Source organism: Lepisma saccharinum, chromosome 6 (assembly GCF_977018435.1).
Source record: "Lepisma saccharinum chromosome 6, izLepSacc3.1, whole genome shotgun sequence".
NCBI lineage: Eukaryota > Metazoa > Arthropoda > Insecta > Zygentoma > Lepismatidae > Lepisma > Lepisma saccharinum.
In genome coordinates this window covers 8,223,915-8,243,720 of record NC_139234.1, presented here as the reverse complement: position 1 = coordinate 8,243,720, position 19,806 = coordinate 8,223,915, and the positions used below count along the sequence as shown (strand labels likewise).

Genomic DNA, 19,806 nt, shown 5'->3' with positions numbered 1-19,806 from the left:
ATGAACCGAAAACCAAAGTATTAAATAACATCTCTTTAGAATAGACCTCAAAATGCAGAAAAAAGGTGTGAAAATCTCTCCTAATTTGTGATTTAATTCATCAGATTTAAGGTTTTACGATTTCTGAACCACCCTGTAGTATGAGTTTGAGAGGGGGAATGTAAACGGAAATTCACTAACTGGCCACGTAGTTTAAAGTAAAGCCAAGAGATGGCGCACCCTGTCCACTTACCTAATGCGACATCTTTTGGCGAGAACAATAACTACAATCACCAGCTGGTCTCTGACTTGCAAGCAACCAGTGTTGCCAAGTTGGCCCTTTTGGGGCCAGAACTGGCCCTTTTGAGTACGTACTCAGCTCCAAAATTCAGCAAAAGCCCCATGGGGCTTTTTAGCCCTACAGAGATAAATCTTGCTACAAATCTAGCCATTTTAGTAATGAAATGTTTTTTGGTATTTTCAGTAAAGTAAACTCATATTTTCAGCTTACTAAGAACCATCGCAACACTGCAAACAAGAATTCACTTAACCGACCCTCCTCTGCACCTGCAAGCTCGTCCTGCGACCCCTCCTGGGGAGCAGGTAGCAAGTGCACATTGTCACTTTATCCCCTTGTTTCTGCTTTTGGTATGCTGTGTAGACCGAGGCGAATACGGATAGCGTCGATTCCAGGAAATGCGAATCTTTGTTCAGTTGCATTGCATCTGATCCTTGAAAGTTCACAGAAATGTGGTTCGGAATCGACGAATCGTTCTTAACAGTGAGGTTCGTGCGTGCTTGAGTTTCAGAAATTTTGCACCAAAACTCCCAAAAATTAAGAACCAGATTTTTTTTAGTACACAGCAGCACCTTTGTAAATCTAGCCCCTTGGATGTGAATTTTAGCTCCATTTTGGGTGCGATTTAGCCCGTTTTTCTCTCCTGCTGTTGGCAACACTGCAAGCAACTTGTACAACAAACAAATAACAACATGGCGTAGGCATAAAGAAAGCAATGGAAACATCATTACGAATTTTAACTATGTTAACTTACGAAGGCCATCGGAGTTCGATTTTTGTATACGCTATAACCTAGACAAAATGACGTTTTATCTGGAAGAGTGAATATGTAAATATGTGGGCTGCTCTGTTGATGCGAATAATAAGGAAGAGAATTGTTTTGGCTTTGATATTTGGATTTTCCCTTGCGTATTGTATATTAAGTTTTATTCGCGAGGTAAGGATTTGTGCCTGATGTTGTGATAATTAATAAGTATATCACATTTTTTAAAAAAAGTTTTGGTAGTCTGTATTAAAAGATCGTAGTTGAGTGAGAGTACGAAGTTTCCTCTCCAGGTGAACGCTATTCGCTACACAGAGGTGTTACCTTCTGTGTGTACGTACAGGTTTTATATTGGTATAATTAGTGCTCGAAGTGGCCCAAGTTCCGATTGTTTAATTCAGAATTAATCATGGTACACGAGCATTCTTACACGGTTCGATTTGTATCTATGCCTGTTAACACATACTGTAGACCTTAGTGATAACTGACTGTGTCTTGTCTGGAGAACTATTTGTCCCTTCCATACCCTCGTATATGATTCTGTAATCAGCAGCAGACATTTGTGTATTGTCATCTTGGTTGTGGATGTGTATGTGATGGGAAGTGGTAATCCGTGGCTAATGCTTTCGTTGTTAGGTTAGGCGGGTCAGGTTAAGGGCTCTTGGCATTAATAAAACATCCATAATTGCTTCCAACGCAATATGGTGTAAGATCTGGTCTCAACCATGAAACCGCCATCGAGCCTTGCATAAAAATGTTTGTCTGAGATGACCAGAAAACACGAATGGCTGCTCACTGCAAAGGGCGGATGCTCTACTTTCAAATCTCAATTTCTCAGTTAGTGGTGCTTTTAATGTGCTAATTAGTTTCTCCAAGCTTTAGACTTCCTTCCATAATCTTTTCCAGTATTCTAGAGCACTTCCTAATACTCCCGTAAAGAGTACAGAGGGTCAAGGGTACAAAATATCTTTTAAATTTGCAGTTTCCTCTGTTACTCCGAAATGCAGGATTTCTGAGGCCCTATAGGGAAGTCTCGGGAATTAATTTCTGTAACAGTATGGTATAGTGAAAATACATTTCACTCGTTTATTTCCTAATTATTTACATTTGTACTTACCTGTTATGCATAGCGGAACATTTTTGAACGTAGGATTTTGCTTTTTTCACTGAAAAAAGTAATTTTTCACATTACAAGCATTTATTGTTCGTTGCTAATTCGCTTTTGTTACACACAATATGGCGGGCAAATCTTGACTCATGTTGTCTATCGTCAGCTGATATGCAGTGTTTCCAAACTTATTCACTGAAAAATGGCGCACAAACTATTCACAGAAGGTTTTTAAGCAAAAATTGATCCACAAACTATCCACGGAAGGTTAGGTTAGGTTCAGTTCAAACAAAATTAAATTGGGAAAAAAAAACACTCGCACGTCATCTTGGAAAACTACCGCATGGTTGCAACACTAACAGGGGGTTACATAATCGAACGCACGGAACATTTGATTCACGTAGTCGACGGTAATGGTGGCAAGAGCTATCGTGTATCGGAGATATATTAATGTCGAAAAATACATGATTAACTGGCCGAATAAGTTGAACAAAGGGAGAAAACACTTCCCCGAGCTTCCAAAAGTCTACAGAAACTCATTTCCATAAGTAGTTTCTCCTGTAAATTTGAAGAAATGTGTTTTCACTATACCATACTGTTACCTTAATTTATACCTAAATATGATTTTGGAAAGAAAGTATTTATTAATGAAAACGTGTTGTCATCTTTGCATTGCACTTTGAAGTAGCAGGAACATGATGTTCCCGGGCTTGAACCCAGCCTAGGCATTGTTGTTCATTGTGAGCATTCTTTTATCTACCGTATAATCATTCTCATCCTCGCGATTAGCCAAAAACGTCAGATGAGATATGTAAAGTAAAAAAGTATGATAATAGGAGAAGGTTATTATTCTAAGAGAAATGTGTTTGCCATGCAGAAAATGTTCATGCTTCAAATTATGCTTAGCAGGGATATGTTTCAATGGTCAATTATGTTCCAGAGATGAATAAATTAATATTATGTCATGGGCGTGCCAGGCATTTTTGCAGGAGGGGCAAACTTAGGGAAAAACACCCTGTATAGTGGAACCACGAGCAAAAAAAAAAAAAAACAACTCATGTGCAATGTACTCTCGCATGGAGGGGAGGTGTAGAGTGGAGCATGCTTCCTTATGGCTCGAGTTGAACGGAAGAAGGGAAAAGTGCACATACCCTTTTCGCGGAAGGTTCTTTTCCTTGTGGTCGCTTGGTAAGAGTCTATGTCCTTTTCATAAGGAATATGTGTCATACATCGTTGGAAAACTTATTGTATAAGGAATTCAACAAACTAAATCCCAAGTCGAGGAAAAATTTCCTGGAGGAGAAAATCGAGAAAAACCGATGTTGTCCGGATATGCGTGATTGAACGTACTGAGGACATTTTTCGATGATGAAGCACATATTTAGGCATGAAATGAGTGCTACTGGAACTTAACGTAACAGGCCTAATCTAACCTCGTAGGCATACCTCGTTCCCGTGAATGGTTAGTGACAGAAAGTGTAAAAAGAAAAACTTACTTACCCTACTTACCCTGTCTGCTAGCACGGTTTTGTAAACGGGCAAGAAGGATGTAAACTAGACTCTAGCCGGTCGCTCTATAAAAAGTTGACTGAAGAAATAACGGCCATGATGTAGTAAGTAATTTGAATGATTCAGTTTTATACAAAATATATATATTTATATATATATATATATATATATATATATGTATATATATATATATATATATGGAGTAAGCAAGTGTAATTTATATTCATTATTTCTCTTTATGCATGATAAAATAATCAAATTGAAATAAGAGATGGTTTTGTACCATTTTCTAAACTAACAGGCAAGCTGTTGAATTTTTAACGGTAGACTATTGTAAATTTCAAGGTAACTTCTAACACTGAAGCGTTTCATTTATGAAACACTAAACGCAAAGCTAAATGTATGAACACATTATAAAAATATGAGGTAGACGAAAGTATTCTTTTACATTTTCTGATGGATAATTTTCACAATACAGTTGCCGTGAAGTGCTGGTACTACAGGTCATGTTAATACCACATCAATGTGCTCAAAAATTTATTGAACTCGAATGTACATCTCTGCAAATTTGCTGTTGGCATCTTTCCTGTCTTGCAGAATAAAAAAACACCAAAAGGCCAAAGGAGCGTTTGGTGGGTCGAAAATGTATTCACTCTGTCTTAAAAACCTATTACATTTAAATTAGTAAGATATATTATTTTAACAATTTTAATTCATCCAGTGTTGTACTTCTTTTTTTGTTCCAGAATCTCGAATGGATACTGTGATATTTCTAATGTGCACCTTTTTTACAGAACGATGACTCCTCTGCAGATGAAGTGGACACTGTGCCATTGCGTCGACTGAACCAGCCGTTTCTGTGGCATTCTGGGAAGGATGATTCCAACTCCACAAATACTAAAGTTACAACCTGCAGGAATTCTGTGCAAGGAAAAGTCCTGATTGTGGACGACAGAGGTGAAGTTATATCATTGTTTTGTTGATTAAACCAACCATATTTTCAGGAACACAAAATAGACGCCTAATTGTATTAATAAAAGTTAGCATGTGCTTACCTGATTTCAACATCATACACACACATTTGCTATACAAATTAAATTCTATATATGTCTACAAGCACGTATTGAACAGTTTTTCTGAGTAGTTAGTGCATCTGTTTTAAACAGATTGATTTTCCCCTTGACATTTTTCCTTAAGCGTACAATTTAGGTTAGGTAGGTCAAGTTTGGTGCTCTTTGAATTGTAATGAAGTTGCTAAATTCTTACAGTGTTACTGTTATCCACTTTAGGTTAAGAATCTTAGATATGATTGCCTTATTATTTTCATGCATATCTTCTCCTGCTTGTGTACACTGGCGAACTTTAAAAAAAAAGGTCTCCCTCCTCTTAGTTAGATTGGAAGGTAGTTGGAAACACTTCATTACTCCTGTATTGGATAACAAAGTGGGGGAAGGCAGTTGCAGACAAGGCCATCACTACCCTATGCGCACGTAAACTTGTTTCTGGAAAGCTTTCTGTTGGAGTCTTGTCAGGCATGATCTGGCCAGTTTGTGGAAGATTTTTGTGTTCCTACCCCCCAACCCCCTCTGTGTGTGTGTGACACACCCGTTTCTTTTTAAGTTTGGCGTATTTTTATTGCATGGACTAATTGCTGTTATGGCTGGGAATGAACCAGGTTAGCAATGGGCAAATAAAAAAGTATCAAAACTTCTGGCATGAGTTGTTAGTAGTAGCAAAGGTTAGGTAAAGTTCCTCGTGCGTATAGCAACGTACCATGAAGGCACATTTAGGGGATGTGGTAGTAGGGCACCGCATATTCTCGAGCTCGTCCATTTTAGAGGGGATATGATCAGCTCTACGCTCCAGCTGCCTTTTTTTCGCCAGGGTTGTAGTAGAAATGAGAAAATAGAAATGTTTTGCATTCTGCGTATGTGACAGTATTCTTCGGATATTGTCCCTAAGCAGCAGTTTTTTTCAGGATAAACTAGTTGGAAGGCCGCGAATGGTTCCTGAGAAGTAATGAACATATCACAGAATGTGCAATAGTTTAGCTCACGTTTCTTGGGGGGAGGGGGGAGAATGATATACAAATTTATTCTACGAATGCTTACGTCATTGTGACCATGGAGTGTATTTTGCAGTCTAACGAGGATCTGGCATCTAGACCAAGGTCAGTATAATGGTCTGTGGAGTTTGGGCTGTGTTCTACGTTTGTGATTGCCTGTCACAAATTTCATCTTAACACACCTTTCATCCTTATCTATGTAATTACTCAAAAGTGGAAGAAAAGCGAAGTAAAATAAATAAATCAATTGGTCATTGTGTCCCTGCGTTTTTCAATATTTCTTTCTGATCGAAAATTAATGTTTCACCAATGTAATGCATCACTATAGTCATGTGAATTATTATTTTCCGTCATCATAGTGTGCTTAATCATTCCTTAAAGCATAGATTTTAACGCTGTTGTCCTTAGTGTAAACGATCTTATCTGTGTGGAAGTTTTTATGTAGGCAAAAAAATGGGTAAGAGTAAATCCCCATTGATTGTTAGAAATTTAAAATATTATAACTCTGACGTGATGCATATTAACTGTTCTTAGTTCGCTGTCAAGGAACGATTTCTCCTAACTAAAAAGGATTCCGGCCTCCGTGGTAGAGTGCTTAACACAGCTTGCTCATCCTCATCGTCGCGTTTAGCCAAAAGTGGCAGAAAAGTGAAGTAAAATAAACCAAATCAAACATAAATAAGAAGCTGAAGGGAAAAATATTCCATTACCAAAAATAAAATATATAAATATACAGTAATTACTTTGTTGACACTGCAGTTTTTTTGGCAGTGTGTAGCTGTCTTAGGGTCGTATGTTCGAATTAGCTGACCTCAAAATATACGAAGAGTGAACGATTAATGGAAATGGGGATGCACATTTCTATTGCTTTAGTAAGCGTTCAGTCGTAAATCCCGTGGACACAGTGTGATTTTCGTGCAAGGAAGGGTTCCTGGGACATCAACTAGGTCGACGTTTACTTATAGCATTACGAGGGTATGGATTTCTCTCAACAAGTGCAACAAATGTTTATGGCCATGGAAATTATTTATACAATTTGTTTGAGTAACATCGTTTTGTACCTCTTGAAATTAATGGTGACTGGAGATGAAAAGACACACGTGGCAGATTGAAGACAGAGGTCTTAAGTTCGAACCATGATTAAGGCATGTTTGCCCCATCAATTGGTCAATCATTGTCATCGCCACGGATTAACCAAGAGGCAAAAAGGCAACGTAATATATCCTAAATAGAAAATAATACAGAAAAGGGGCAAGGAAATGCACATATCGTGCCGAGTCGAGGTTGTGTGTTGCAAGATGGAAATGTGTAACTATTATCGCAAGTTTTTCTTGTATGTACGCATTGCTTGCATGATAGAATTATTTTCCTGTAGTTTACGGTTATTACAAGCATAAGAAAACAGTTTTTTCTTTGTGACGTTTCAGGAGAACACACGCTCCTTTCATCAGACATTTATTTTCATTTTGACTAAAGATACAGTTATAACAATGGTTAGTAATTTTTAAACAAAAAGAATCTGTTATATAATGGATGTTGTCAATGTTACATTGTTGTAATATAGCAACTTAACTGTGAAAAAAGCAGTCTATTTTATTTTTATTTTAGAATTTTTTTTTTTTTTTTTTTTTAAATTATGAATCCCAAATATCATCAGGTAATTCAAATTCATCATTGTTTTCACAAAGTCTCTTGATGTTTTCTGTTACATTAAATTTTAAAGATGGTGGCTTACTCCATTTGTGAAAAAGAAAACTCCACACTGGATCTATGTTACCATTTTCATTATTTAATTTATTCCAGTGTTCTTCTGCAATGAACGAGGCTTCCCAGACATTCAACTCTGTGTTTCCCGTTAATCTTTTTAAAACCCTTCTCTTTTTAATCAAATGCTTCTCTTCGATGATATGAGTTGACAAACCTGTTCTTGGGTTTAGATTTATAATGTCCAAATCATGTTCGTGCCATCTTATTGCCATTTTCCTTGCTGTTTGTCCCACATAATCTTTTGAACATGAACAACTTATATTATATATTCCTGTGGTTTCCACATCTGGTAGCGAGTTTCTCATTTTGAATTCATTAAATGTACATTCCAAACTTCTTGGTGATTTAAAAACAATTTTGAAATTAAAACTTCTAAAAATTTTTGCAATTTTATGTGAGAATCCCTTGTGGAATGGAATGCACACACATTTCTTTTCAACAGATTTTTCATCTTTGTCTGTATTTCTCTTTTCCTTTAGTTTTCTTGCAACTTGTTTTTTGATTTGGTTTATTCTGTTAGTGTGAAAGCCATTTTCTTTTGCTATATTAAAGAGCCTTTCTTCTTCATTTTTGATATCCTCATTATTAGAACATAGTCTTTGTGCTCTCAGGAAAAAATTTAAAAATATGTTATCCATTGTTATACGTGAATGTTCTGATTTGGCATGGATGTATTTTTCCCCCGCTAATTTTTTTCTATGGACTGATGTTTGAATTGTTGAGTCAGTTGTCTTAATTTGCAGATCAAGGAAAGAAATTACATTGTTATTCATGGGTTCGCAAGTGAATTTTATGCGACGATGTGATTCATTTAACGATTTAAATACGTCCATGATGGTGTTCTCATTTTTAGCAATAATTAGCACATCATCTACATATCTGATGTAGAGTTTGATATCCGCACCTATCGCATTAACAATTGGAGATTCTATGTAATGAAGGAAAATGCTGGAGATGATTCCGGATACTGGGTTTCCCATTGATAGACCATTATTTTGCTGATAGATTTTGCCATCAAATATAAAGTAATTGTAATTTGCACATACAGTAAACCATCGAACCATTTCCCATGATTCTACTGGGTTAACCTTCATCTCAATAAGCCATCTGTGTAATGCATCTGTGGCACCTTCTATTGGGACACTAGGATATAAATTTTCAACATCAAAACTTGCAATAGTTTTATGTTTAATGTAACAGAAAACATCAAGAGACTTTGTGAAAACAATGATGAATTTGAATTACCTGATGATATTTGGGATTCATAATTAAAAAAAAAAAAAATAATAATAATTCTAAAATAAAAATAAAATAGACTGTTTTTTTCACAGTTAAGTTGCTATATTACAACAATGTAACATTGACAACATCCATTATATAACAGATTCTTTTTGTTTAAAAATTACTAACCATTGTTATAACTGTATCTTTAGTCAAAATGAAAATAAATGTCTGATGAAAGGAGCGTGTGTTCTCCTGAAACGTCACAAAGAAAAAACTGTTTTCTTATGCTTGTAATAACCGTAAACTACAGGAAAATAATATTATCGCAAGAACACGTTCAATTATATTAGGGCAGAACCATATATCACACAATACAGGTGAAATTTTTGTAGGTTGACGTGAATTGTTAATCTGCCTAATCTCTTAAAATACTCTAATATCAGGTTTTTTGTTCCACTTATTATTTCAATTTTGACGGCCTTCATGACCGAGTGCTTTGCATACTGCTCTATGAAACCGGAGACCCTATGTTTGGTTGATTCATTTGCTTTATTTTACATCGCTTCTTGTGCCACTTTTGGCTAAATTGCAAATATGGGGGAGGCCTCCCCGATGGCACAGTGGTAGCATCATCGCCTTGTGATCAAGGGTTCCTGGGTTCGATCCCCGGTGGAGGCACATAGTGGTTCGGATCCCACTTTAAACTGTAGGTTCAGTCCCGATTAGCCTTACTGTGCATAAAGTGGACTTCAAACAAAAACTCAAACAATCAAATATGGGGATGAGTGACGATATGATGAAATTGATGAATGGACACCTACAAATCCATGCCCAGGCCAGGATTGAAATGCAGGATGCCTGGCATCGTAGCATGATGTGATAACCACTCTGCCACTGAGGCCGGCATCTATTTTCGAAGCGTGGGTAATATTTAAGAGCTTATTGTGTTTGTCCATTTTTTCTGGTCACTCCAACATCCGTCCTTATCGTTGAAAGTAAACGATTTTCATTTTACAAAAATTCCATTTACTGTTAAAGTTAAATGAGAGGGCAACCATTGACTTATTGTTAATAGCCTGGATGACTCATGTGTGTATGTTTGTGGGGGAGGGGTACCTCTTCTCATGTGCCTCCCTGGTTGTGACATAAACTCTTCTTGCTTCGGATTTCTGTTATTTTTCCCATCGCATATTCAGTGCTGACTTTGCGATTATGTTTGCCAAAGTGGATGGGGAAGGAGTTTATTTATTCTTCAACCCTTCTCCCGGGCTAGGATAACACTGTTTCCAAAAGATTTTTTTTTATTGCATCATCAGCACTATTTCCGCTTCGATTATTCAAATTGAGTTTTTCTTTTGATTATTTAGTGTTGCTTTTCGTCCATTTTCGGCTACTCGCAACGATGAAGAGATACTCAAAAAGAACACCCATGCTCAGGCCAAATTCGAACCCGGGGCACACGCATTCTAATGCATTGTGATAACCACTTCTTCACTAACGTCAAGAATGCATTTTTTTTAAATATATTTTTCGCATTTACATTACTTTCAATGTAGATGTGTTCAGTCCAGTTAATTAATATTTACGCTGCAATCTTTCCGTTAGCCCTTTTCTTTGAGTCTGAGAGAGACAAAATTCCCTGCATGTGGTTAAAATGTTTGATAGTAAGCAACACTGCTGGTTTCCGAACACTTACTTCAACTGTACTGCCAGACCCGAAGCTGTACTTCAACTCAAACGAGTGCCACTTTCTGTCCAGAAGTGTACCAGACAACAACAAAAAAAAACTCTTGTCAATGTGTGAAACTCGATTTCTAGAAAAACACGATTCACCTCCATGTTTTTGTTAAGTTTCTTAAATCTTGTGTGTTAAGCAGAGTTGTCCGAGTGAACCATCACTGATCTTCTAGCTGCAGTTGAAAAGGGGACTTCCTTAATTGCATTCTTTATCTGAGAAACGTTTTTCAGTTTCACTGTACAGATGTCAAAGTATTTAGAGCCCTCATCACAATTTAGCCTGCGTTCTTTCTTACCCAAGAGACGTCACAGAACTCCTTCAGAGACTTCGGGAGATTTCAAATGAAGAGTTCAGTGAAATATTTGATACTGCTTCTGGAAAATGTGAACAGACATTCAATTCTGATATTACAATTCGAAGAATAATAAAACACAATAATAATAAACAAGATAACTATCATCATATTATTATATAGGGGAACACGCCATTGGCCTTGGCCCTGGCTGGACTCCCCCCCCAATTTTCTTTCTGAATACGGCCCTGCTGGAACAATAGATGATATATTATGTAACTCTTCTGTTATTTGAAAAGGTTAGAAAGGGAATTTTAAATCAAATTAGTAAATAATGTATAAATCTGCAATATTGTTTTATCTGATTAAAGCTTGGTTCACATGTGCCAACATCATAATACAGAAAAAGCACTCGCATTAATATTAAAATAGGTGTACTTGCATGTTAATAAAATAAAACCAGGTATCCATAGGGTGGTTAAAATTTGTTGGCTGTGACGCTTGTGGTTTACCATGAGATCTTTGTGAAATATTGGACTCTAATCTTATGATGTGGGTATTTTTTTTAATACTGATTGTGTTAATGCAAAAATTACGCAATGTTCAGACTATATTATGAAATTATGGTTATCGTTGTACAAGTATTAAATTTTAGATGAGAGATTTGAATTTTAGGCTTCTTTTCATTATTCATAATAATAGAAACATGTTTAGTATATTGTTTTTAGTGCCTATTACTGTACTATTTTTTTCCAAATCTATCAAGAAGCACCAGAAACTTGTCTCTACTGATATCTAAACAGCTAGCATTGACTTGTAAAGTCAAAAAAGTACACTTATTGTAACAGCAGTTTCTTTGAAAGATGAAATTTTATTATTATTATTATATAGAATAACTAATTTCAGTTGTTGTGTTTTTGTCCCTGCAGGTTACGTGTGCTCTCGTGCAGATGTTTTGCCGAGCGGTTGCTGTGACACAAGTTCTGAAAGCACGAAACGGTACTCCTGCGAAACGTGCAGGGACAACGGATGCTGCAGCATATATGAGTATTGCATATCCTGCTGCCTGCATCCTGATAAAGTAAGTGGAAGTAACAGGTCTTTGTTTTCAGCAAGATACCATACTAGTTTAATTTTTCACATGCCCAATTTTTACAAGACCCATCTATTGATGCATCATCGTCATCATCCTTTGCCGTTTCCTGCCTCTGGCTGGGTCGACATAGAAGTCAGTTCTCTCTTTTCCATTTCAGTATAAGTAATGGACTAAAACAGGGGCTCTTTCCCCACAGGGGCTCTTCATAATTACAATGGATGCAATATAAAGTTAAGATTACCATGCTTCACCTACTTAATCTTAGCACATTACTACTTATGGTAAAACTTTGATAGCGTCCCAACGGATTTCTTCATTTTTACACAAGAAACTACTTACCGAAATGAGTTTCTGTAGCATTTAGAAGTTCTTGTTGATATTTTCTTTAATCAAGAAAAACCAATGTTGTCCGTATATGCTAAATTGAACAAAATGAGTGCTAATGGAACCTAACCTAACAGGCCTAACCTAACCTCGTAGGCATACCTCGTCCCCGTGATGGTTCGTGGGGTAATCGTGAATTTTTGGGGCTAATGTCAATGGTTTTGTGGGTCTACCCGTGGATGGTTTTTGGGGCTAATGTCAATGGTTTTTGGGGCTACCCAAGGATGGTTTTTATGGCTAACGTCAATGGTGTAATAATTACTCTTTTTGTCAAAAATTCAACTTTTTTTTTCGTGAAAAAAGCAAAATAACACCTTGAAGAATCTTTCGCAATGCAGAATAGGTAAGTACGAATGTTACAAATGGCGAAATAAACGAGTGAGAGGTGTTGGGACACTATCAAAGTTTTACCCTACTTTTAGTATCAAAGATGACTTCCAGTCTTATTTTAAGTGAGTAGGTTTGAGAAGTCTGATTTGATGCCCATAGTTTTGTGTTTTGGTGATATGTGGAGATTACATGTACTAAAAGCATGGTTCCCACTTTTAAAATGCATATGTACATTTTTTAGCTGTATTCAAGAACTTCTTTTTAATTGAATAATATTTGGATAAGAAAACTTCTGTATTTTACACAGATGTCAAGTACTTTATTGCATTTAAAATAAAATGTGATATTTTGGAAATCAGCGTTGACACCACGGAGATAGAGTGGATTGCGATCAACTGGGAAACAGTACAATCCCTCTGAAACATCTTGTGTGAGAGATTTTGAAATGTTGTGAATCAGAATTTTAACAAATTAATTAGTGTTTACAATATAAGTAGCACAGTCCTTCATTTGATTATAAAGTCATTGCTCATCAACCACGTAGTGCTTGTGTTGTAGAATTATTTATCGTGTAATAACCATACAAGAGAAGAGAAATAACCATTCTTCATACAAAATAAGTTTATTTTTAAAAGATAACACAAATTTTGTCAAACTAGTCAAAATTTTTAAAATATTTTCTGAAGAATTTTATTTTCAAAAACTGTTATTCATGTTTGGAGAATAAAAGATGCAGTAGTATAATAAATTCATGTAAGTTAACTATCAACTTTTTCGGTGAGAATTACTTCAACGGCTGTATTAATTTCCACAGTGGGGGGGGGGGGGACAGGAAATTAATAGAACCATCACAAGTAAGTCTTTTGCAGAAAATAGTTAGTAATTTGCTTACATGTATTTTTAAAAACTGTTATGTTCTGTTCATATGGGTACCTGGGGCAACCCTGCAGGGTAAAGGTGGGTGAAGCATTGTACTGATCACATCACCTCCATAAATGGCTGAAATCAAGAATGTGTGGTGCCCTACCACAACACCCTCCCTAAATGTGCCTTCTAGAATATTGAATATTTAGCTCGTTCCAGTCTCCCATCCTTGAGTGTATGCATTTGAATATCATTTTAATGTGACAATCATGGAATCATGCATGAAAAATATTCGTCCTGGTAGTATCACTGTATTGATAAGATAGACTAAACTATATTTTAACATGGAGATGATGACTATGTTCACTTAAGTTTCAATTTCACTGCATGTTTCACTTTACGATCCATATTTGAAGGTCCAATATCACAGACAAATGATGGTTATACATGCACTACTGGGCTTCGAGTGTATACACCTCTTCTTTTGCCTGTTCGAGCATTATTTGCTGAAGCAAAGAAGCTCTCAATTCTATTTTGTGCTCGAGCAAAATCCTCTCACTGGAGCACCCTAGTGCCCTCATGGCACAGTGCAGTGTGCATGGGGACTTTGATTTTTTTGATTTATTTATACTGTAATGTACCATTTTTCCATCCCATAGCAGTATTTTAAAGTAAGTAAAATTCTTCACAATTTGAAAGAAAAGTTTAACCCTGGGGTGGACCCAGAATAAACTTTCAAGGATGTTAAAGATTGGATTGTTCTTACCCTGCAGGAAGAATTTGTAGTGTAAAAAATTCATGGTAGGGTTAAATGAAAATTGTAGCTTTTCTGGTGACGTGATTCGAGCAAGTGTTCTTGGGTTATCAGCCAGGTGAAGTTGATGTTAGCATCCAACGTTTCGAGCGCATACATTGCTCTCATCTCAAAATGGACGCTAACACCGAATTAACCTGGCTGATAACTCGAGAACACTTGTTCGAAGGTTAAATGGTTTAAACACATTGTGTTGCCTTGTCGTTCCTTCCAATTGATGTATATTCATAATTAATTTTTTTGCTTGTCATATAATGGGTTATATGAGTTCCTATTTTACTAGTTCTTGTTTTCATTTTTGCAATTCAATGTTTTTTTTTACAAATTACATGTGTCATGTGAGAAACTTATTTACCTGAAGGGGGCTCAGAGGCCCACACATTTTTTTTATCAGTATAATTCAAAACCCCATTTTGATACTGAATCACTGTTTCCTTTTTTCTTTACATAGGTTCAGTTGCGTAATGGTTACAAAAAATACCATCGTTAATAAAAAATAAGAACCACTTATTGCATGTTTGTCACACACATATTTTATCATTCACTAAACCTGGTAGAAAACATTAATGATTCATCGATGTTTTTTGTTGTTGATATATGTGTAGTTATATAGTAATTTTAATAATAACAAAAAATACCATCATTACCAACCAATTGTACACTGTTACAGGCATGAGTGTTATGTCAAAACACACATCTTGGAGGGGGCAGGGGGCTGCAAGGTCCACCATGGAAATTTTGCCTCCTATGTAGTTACCTTTATGGTTTTATGAACAAAAGAAACACAGAAATATTGGGAAAACACTAGGAAATATTGTAATTTATTTTCAATTTTTTATATAAATATTCACAGGTGAAAAATTATAACATAATAGGTGGCAGGCCTGGCATCCCTCATCCCCCCGGTAAACTAGGGTTAACTAACCCTAAGATGTATAATGGCATCAACATATGTTTTCCACCCAGTAGCATCGATTGGGTGCCTAAACGGGATGGGGAGGGGGGGGCAACTGCTCCCCACAGTAGCGTGCCCAGGATTTTCGAAAGGGAGGGGTTACGTATACTTTTCTTAGGAGTCAGCCTTAATTTTGTCATATTTTCTTGCCTTGGACATTCTTTTTTTTTAGGAATACTGGGACAAAGGGGGGGTTATAACCCCCACCAATTCCCTCGTGGGCACGCCACTGGCTCCCCACACACCCCCAATCGCTGCCACTGTTTCCACCTGTCCCAATATGAGCAAGATCAATTCACTGTTGACTTTCCTTGTTTTTCCTTCAGATCAGTCTTTTTCTTGTTGTGCACAGGAGTCTCTTACCATCAAATTTTCCCAACAAGTACTCTGTAAACTTTTCTATCCTCTGCCATGCATCGAACATGGCCTGTCCACCAGTCTTTTTGACTTCATTATTGCAGGGGATGAATATAGATTATGCAATTCAGTATTATGCAACCATCTCCACTTGTTTATATTACTACAGAGTATTTAAATGTAGAAAGCGATTCAATGAATTAATATCCATAATGAAGTTTAGTTTATTCCTCCCATTTCGTTTTAATCTGTATAGTAACCAAGTACAGAGAAACGTGCCTTAAATGAAATCGGAAGGCACCAGGTAAAATGCATAAAAATTGAGATGAAATTAAATATGTACTATATTCATGTACAGTATTTATTCACAACGTAATTGAACAGCAAACATTGAACAGAACAGAACACTATATTTTTTCTTGTAGTGAAGCGGGTTTTTCTGCACACAATTTACAGTCTTGGGTGCATGACTTTCCACAAACACTTAGCCTGAGGAATCACACTAAGCACATTTGAATCATTCGATTGTAGAGCAGATTGCTTTAATTTCTTCTGTAAGTTTTCTTTCTTTTCTTTTTCCATGAACATAGTTTTCTCGACACCTTAAAAATTTTAATTTTTCTTCTTTAGAAGATCTTACACTTGAATTTTACCGATGTCGAACATCTTCATAATTTGCTCAACAAATAATTTATCTCACTCAGTTGCATGAATCAGTTTTACTCTTACGTTAAGATGAAGCACGACTCTTTGTCTTTGTATTAGTATTCGCAAAATGCAGACATACACTCCTTCTTGGGTAAAATTTCCCAAAAGGGAGAACAATTGAATTTTAATGTGGATGCAGCTTGCTGCTCAATACATGTGGAAGACACGTGACCTGAAATCCACTGGTCATTGGTGTGGAATTTGGGATGAACAGAGGTAACATTTTTTCTGAAGAATGCATTAGAGAACATGGGAAATTTTCCATATAAAGGCATCTTTTGATTTCCGTTTCTGTGTTAGACAGTTTACAGTTAATCCAGGAAATTTAACATATTTTTCAGCTCTAAAGCCATGGGAGCAGGAATATTTCCGTTTAATAAAGGTGCCTCTTAAAGCAGGTTTCACTGTATTTAGTTTTCTCTGCACTATCTCCTTTGCTGCTTCTAAAAGTATTTTATTATTTATCTTAAACATATTTACATCATTCTCTAGTATGCCAACATCATCTGCATATGCTAACATCCGAGTTACTCCATTTTCATATTCTGAGGCTCAATTGGAAAGCAAAGTCAATAAAGCATCTCAACTTTCTGTTTCGTTAAGTTTACTCTTACTTGAGAAACATGTTTTCTTTAATATATATATTTTTTTAAATTCCGAACTCATGTAATGTTTCTCCGTTAACATAATCTATATGCAAACACATTGCAAACCCATAACTAACACCATTTGATTTCTCAAACTGTGAAAGAGAAATCTTGCAAATTCTGATGCACCAACGATTTAATTCTTTTCTTTGCAGAAAAATTTGCTCCAAGGTATCCTTGGGAAAGCATCCGAATCGTTCAATGTACTCTTTGCATCAGTGACGGATCACTTCGAGCTGTGCCTAGCCAAATGCAGGACCAGTTCGCAGAGCGTCCAGCACGAGAACTCGTATCGGGACCCAAAGGCCAAACACTGCTATGGAGACACTCCACCATCGATTGAAAGTGGCACCACATGAACTCTCGCATTCATATTTTGTACAGCGATACGCATTGAACCAATAGAAATAGACTTGATATCCCAGCATCTGTATAAACAATATAAATACATTGTACAGTTTGCAAAGACACCCAAGTAGTATGCAAGGTATGGATTTTAAGGTATATTGTTTTGTGATTCAGTTTTGACTTATTCGTAACTTTTTCTCCGTTCGTAACAGGATCAGTTGAAGATGGGTGATATTGTTTTCAAGAGATGAATCGAATATCCTTTTAGATTCTATTAATAGCTTGGGTTGTATTGTAGTTGTCTTGCCTAGTTAAAAGAAGACTTACTATTCGGTGCAGTCCAGTATTACGGTATTTATAATTTTTACTTGCATTTTTTAACACAAGGAAAATTTATTTTTCAAATAATTTGAAAGGAAGAGCATATTGTAATGATTGTTTAAAATGGTTGTAACATGTTTTATGAAAATAAACTATTAATTCTGTTACTGAAGTAAGTTGTTTATTTCTGTTGACGAAGATTCTCTCAGTTCATTGACTTCATTGTGACAGGGTTCAAAGTTGGGAGCATGATTAGCTCTTGGAAGCTTGGATGATGTTCCATGTCTCACATGGTTGGTGAACCAAGTGGATGGATGCATTCATCATTTGTCACCACGTCAATCTCAAAATATATTTTGTGTCATGTTTTCCCAGGGTTAACTTGGTATCTCAGTTGGTAGAGCAATGGTATGGTATGTCAAGAGTCCCTGGTTTGAGTCCTGATGTTTAAAATTAAGAAAAATTGAATCCAAAACAAAAAAAAAATTGGAATTTTGGCCGGGTTTTAGTGTCATTGGTCTAAAATGTACCAGCATGCAGGGGTGGCTCGAGATAAAATTTTCACTTGGGCAAGATGGATTTTTGGCATCTTTCTACCCTGGTCCCCCTACTTTCTACCTTCCTCCAATAAAATAACATGACCATGTTTTATGTTTACGGTTTTAATGATGAAAAATAATAGCCTTATTTTTTAAATACAGGGTGAGTCAAAAGTAAGTTAACACCCTCTATTAACACATTCGGGTCTGGCCTCATAATACAGCATTTTTACCTCTGGCCTACCGTTTTTGGTTGCTTTTCAAAAAATCATAGAAAAAAAATATTTTTTAATTTGTTTTTATTTACCACACATTTCTTAAATCTACAAAACTTCCTCTTTTCAATGAACAAAAATTTGTTAAATTTTCTTTTCATTTTCAAACATTTTTGAATATTTTTTTCAGCAATGTTTCGTGAAAAAAGAAAAAGAACAACATTGTAACAAATGTTAATATAGAGATATTTTAAGTTCGTAATCTGGAAACTTCAATAATTAACAATGCAAAAACTACATAAACTATCAATACATCTTTTTAATCTTGCATAAGAATACTTCTGATGTGCACATAACAAAAAATAATTACAAATTGCAGGTAATTAGCTTTTGTATGAAGAAGTTCGATACATTCAGGAATGCAGAGAGCAACGTCACAGCTGGGGCAGTAAAATGTTGTGTCTTTTCTTGCCCACTTGCCAGTTTCTTTTTTGTGCCTGTCTCCATAAACTTTACGTGACCTACAGGGCCTTGACTTTTTCTCTGTAAAGGGGATTTTCCTTGGAAAATGGCAGCCTGTTAGCCTATCTGCTGTAGTTGACATTGATGTTTGACCTTGAACTCTTCCAGAGACATATTATGATTTTCCCTGTTTACTTCTTATAAATTACATACGCATTCACCACTGACCTAATGAACAAATGGAATGCAGAATTTCTGCTATGCAGTCTGGATCTAACGACGCCATTCTAAACAATGCAAGGTACATCAACCCAACAACAAACAGTCGCAGGTGCGAGATAAAAATAGGACATGAGTCACCTAGCGGTCCGGAATTTCAACCAAGAGGCTTGAAGGAACACGCACATGAGACGAACTACAAACATAGCACCGTAGTTCAATCGGCAAAGCAATTGGATACCGCAGGATGGGCTATGCCAGTCTTTCGTCCACATTGACTTTAAGTACACTGTGGGTTATGCCCATCGTGAGACCCCAATGTGTTAAAATGTAAAGGGTTTACAATGCGTACAATTGTTCATGATAGAAATATGTCGGATCCAGGGGAAAACTGTGTGTCAAGCTGAGGTCTGCCATATTAACTTCAACTCAAAAATTTTAAATGGGAAAAGGCTGATGCAATGTATTAAATCAGGCTAGAATTTCAAGAGAAATGCAGTGGTAAAGGATTTTTCAAAGTATCTTTAACCAGTAAAACGTTGTGACCATTTCTCATTTTTTTCGTGCCGTTATGAAAAAAGCATTAGAATGCCTCTAATGTGTGAGGAACACATCGATGTCATACTGACATCTAGGGAAATAAGTTCACATGCTATTACAAATTATTTTAATCAGCGACTTTCCCGAAGAGATGAATATTGTGAATGGTGTGTCAAACAATTACAATGTCATGCTTCCTTTGGAATGGAGATTTCTTCACAAAGAGGAGGCTAATTTTTATCTTCTCTGTGAAGTTAATAAGTC

At 36.2% G+C, this 19,806-nt stretch overlaps 1 protein-coding gene across 1 annotated transcript; it reads left to right on the top strand.

Annotated features, from left to right (window-relative positions):
- The first annotated feature begins 942 nt into the window (after positions 1-942).
- Positions 943-17,739, top strand: LOC145989218 (SREBP regulating gene protein). Its single transcript, XM_083124524.1, has 4 exons — positions 943-1,214; positions 4,452-4,614; positions 11,673-11,824; positions 17,054-17,739. The coding sequence occupies exons 1-4, from the start codon at positions 1,113-1,115 to the stop codon at positions 17,255-17,257; spliced, it is 621 nt and encodes a 206-aa protein (XP_082980650.1). The 5' UTR covers positions 943-1,112; the 3' UTR covers positions 17,258-17,739.
- The last annotated feature ends 2,067 nt before the right edge of the window (positions 17,740-19,806 follow it).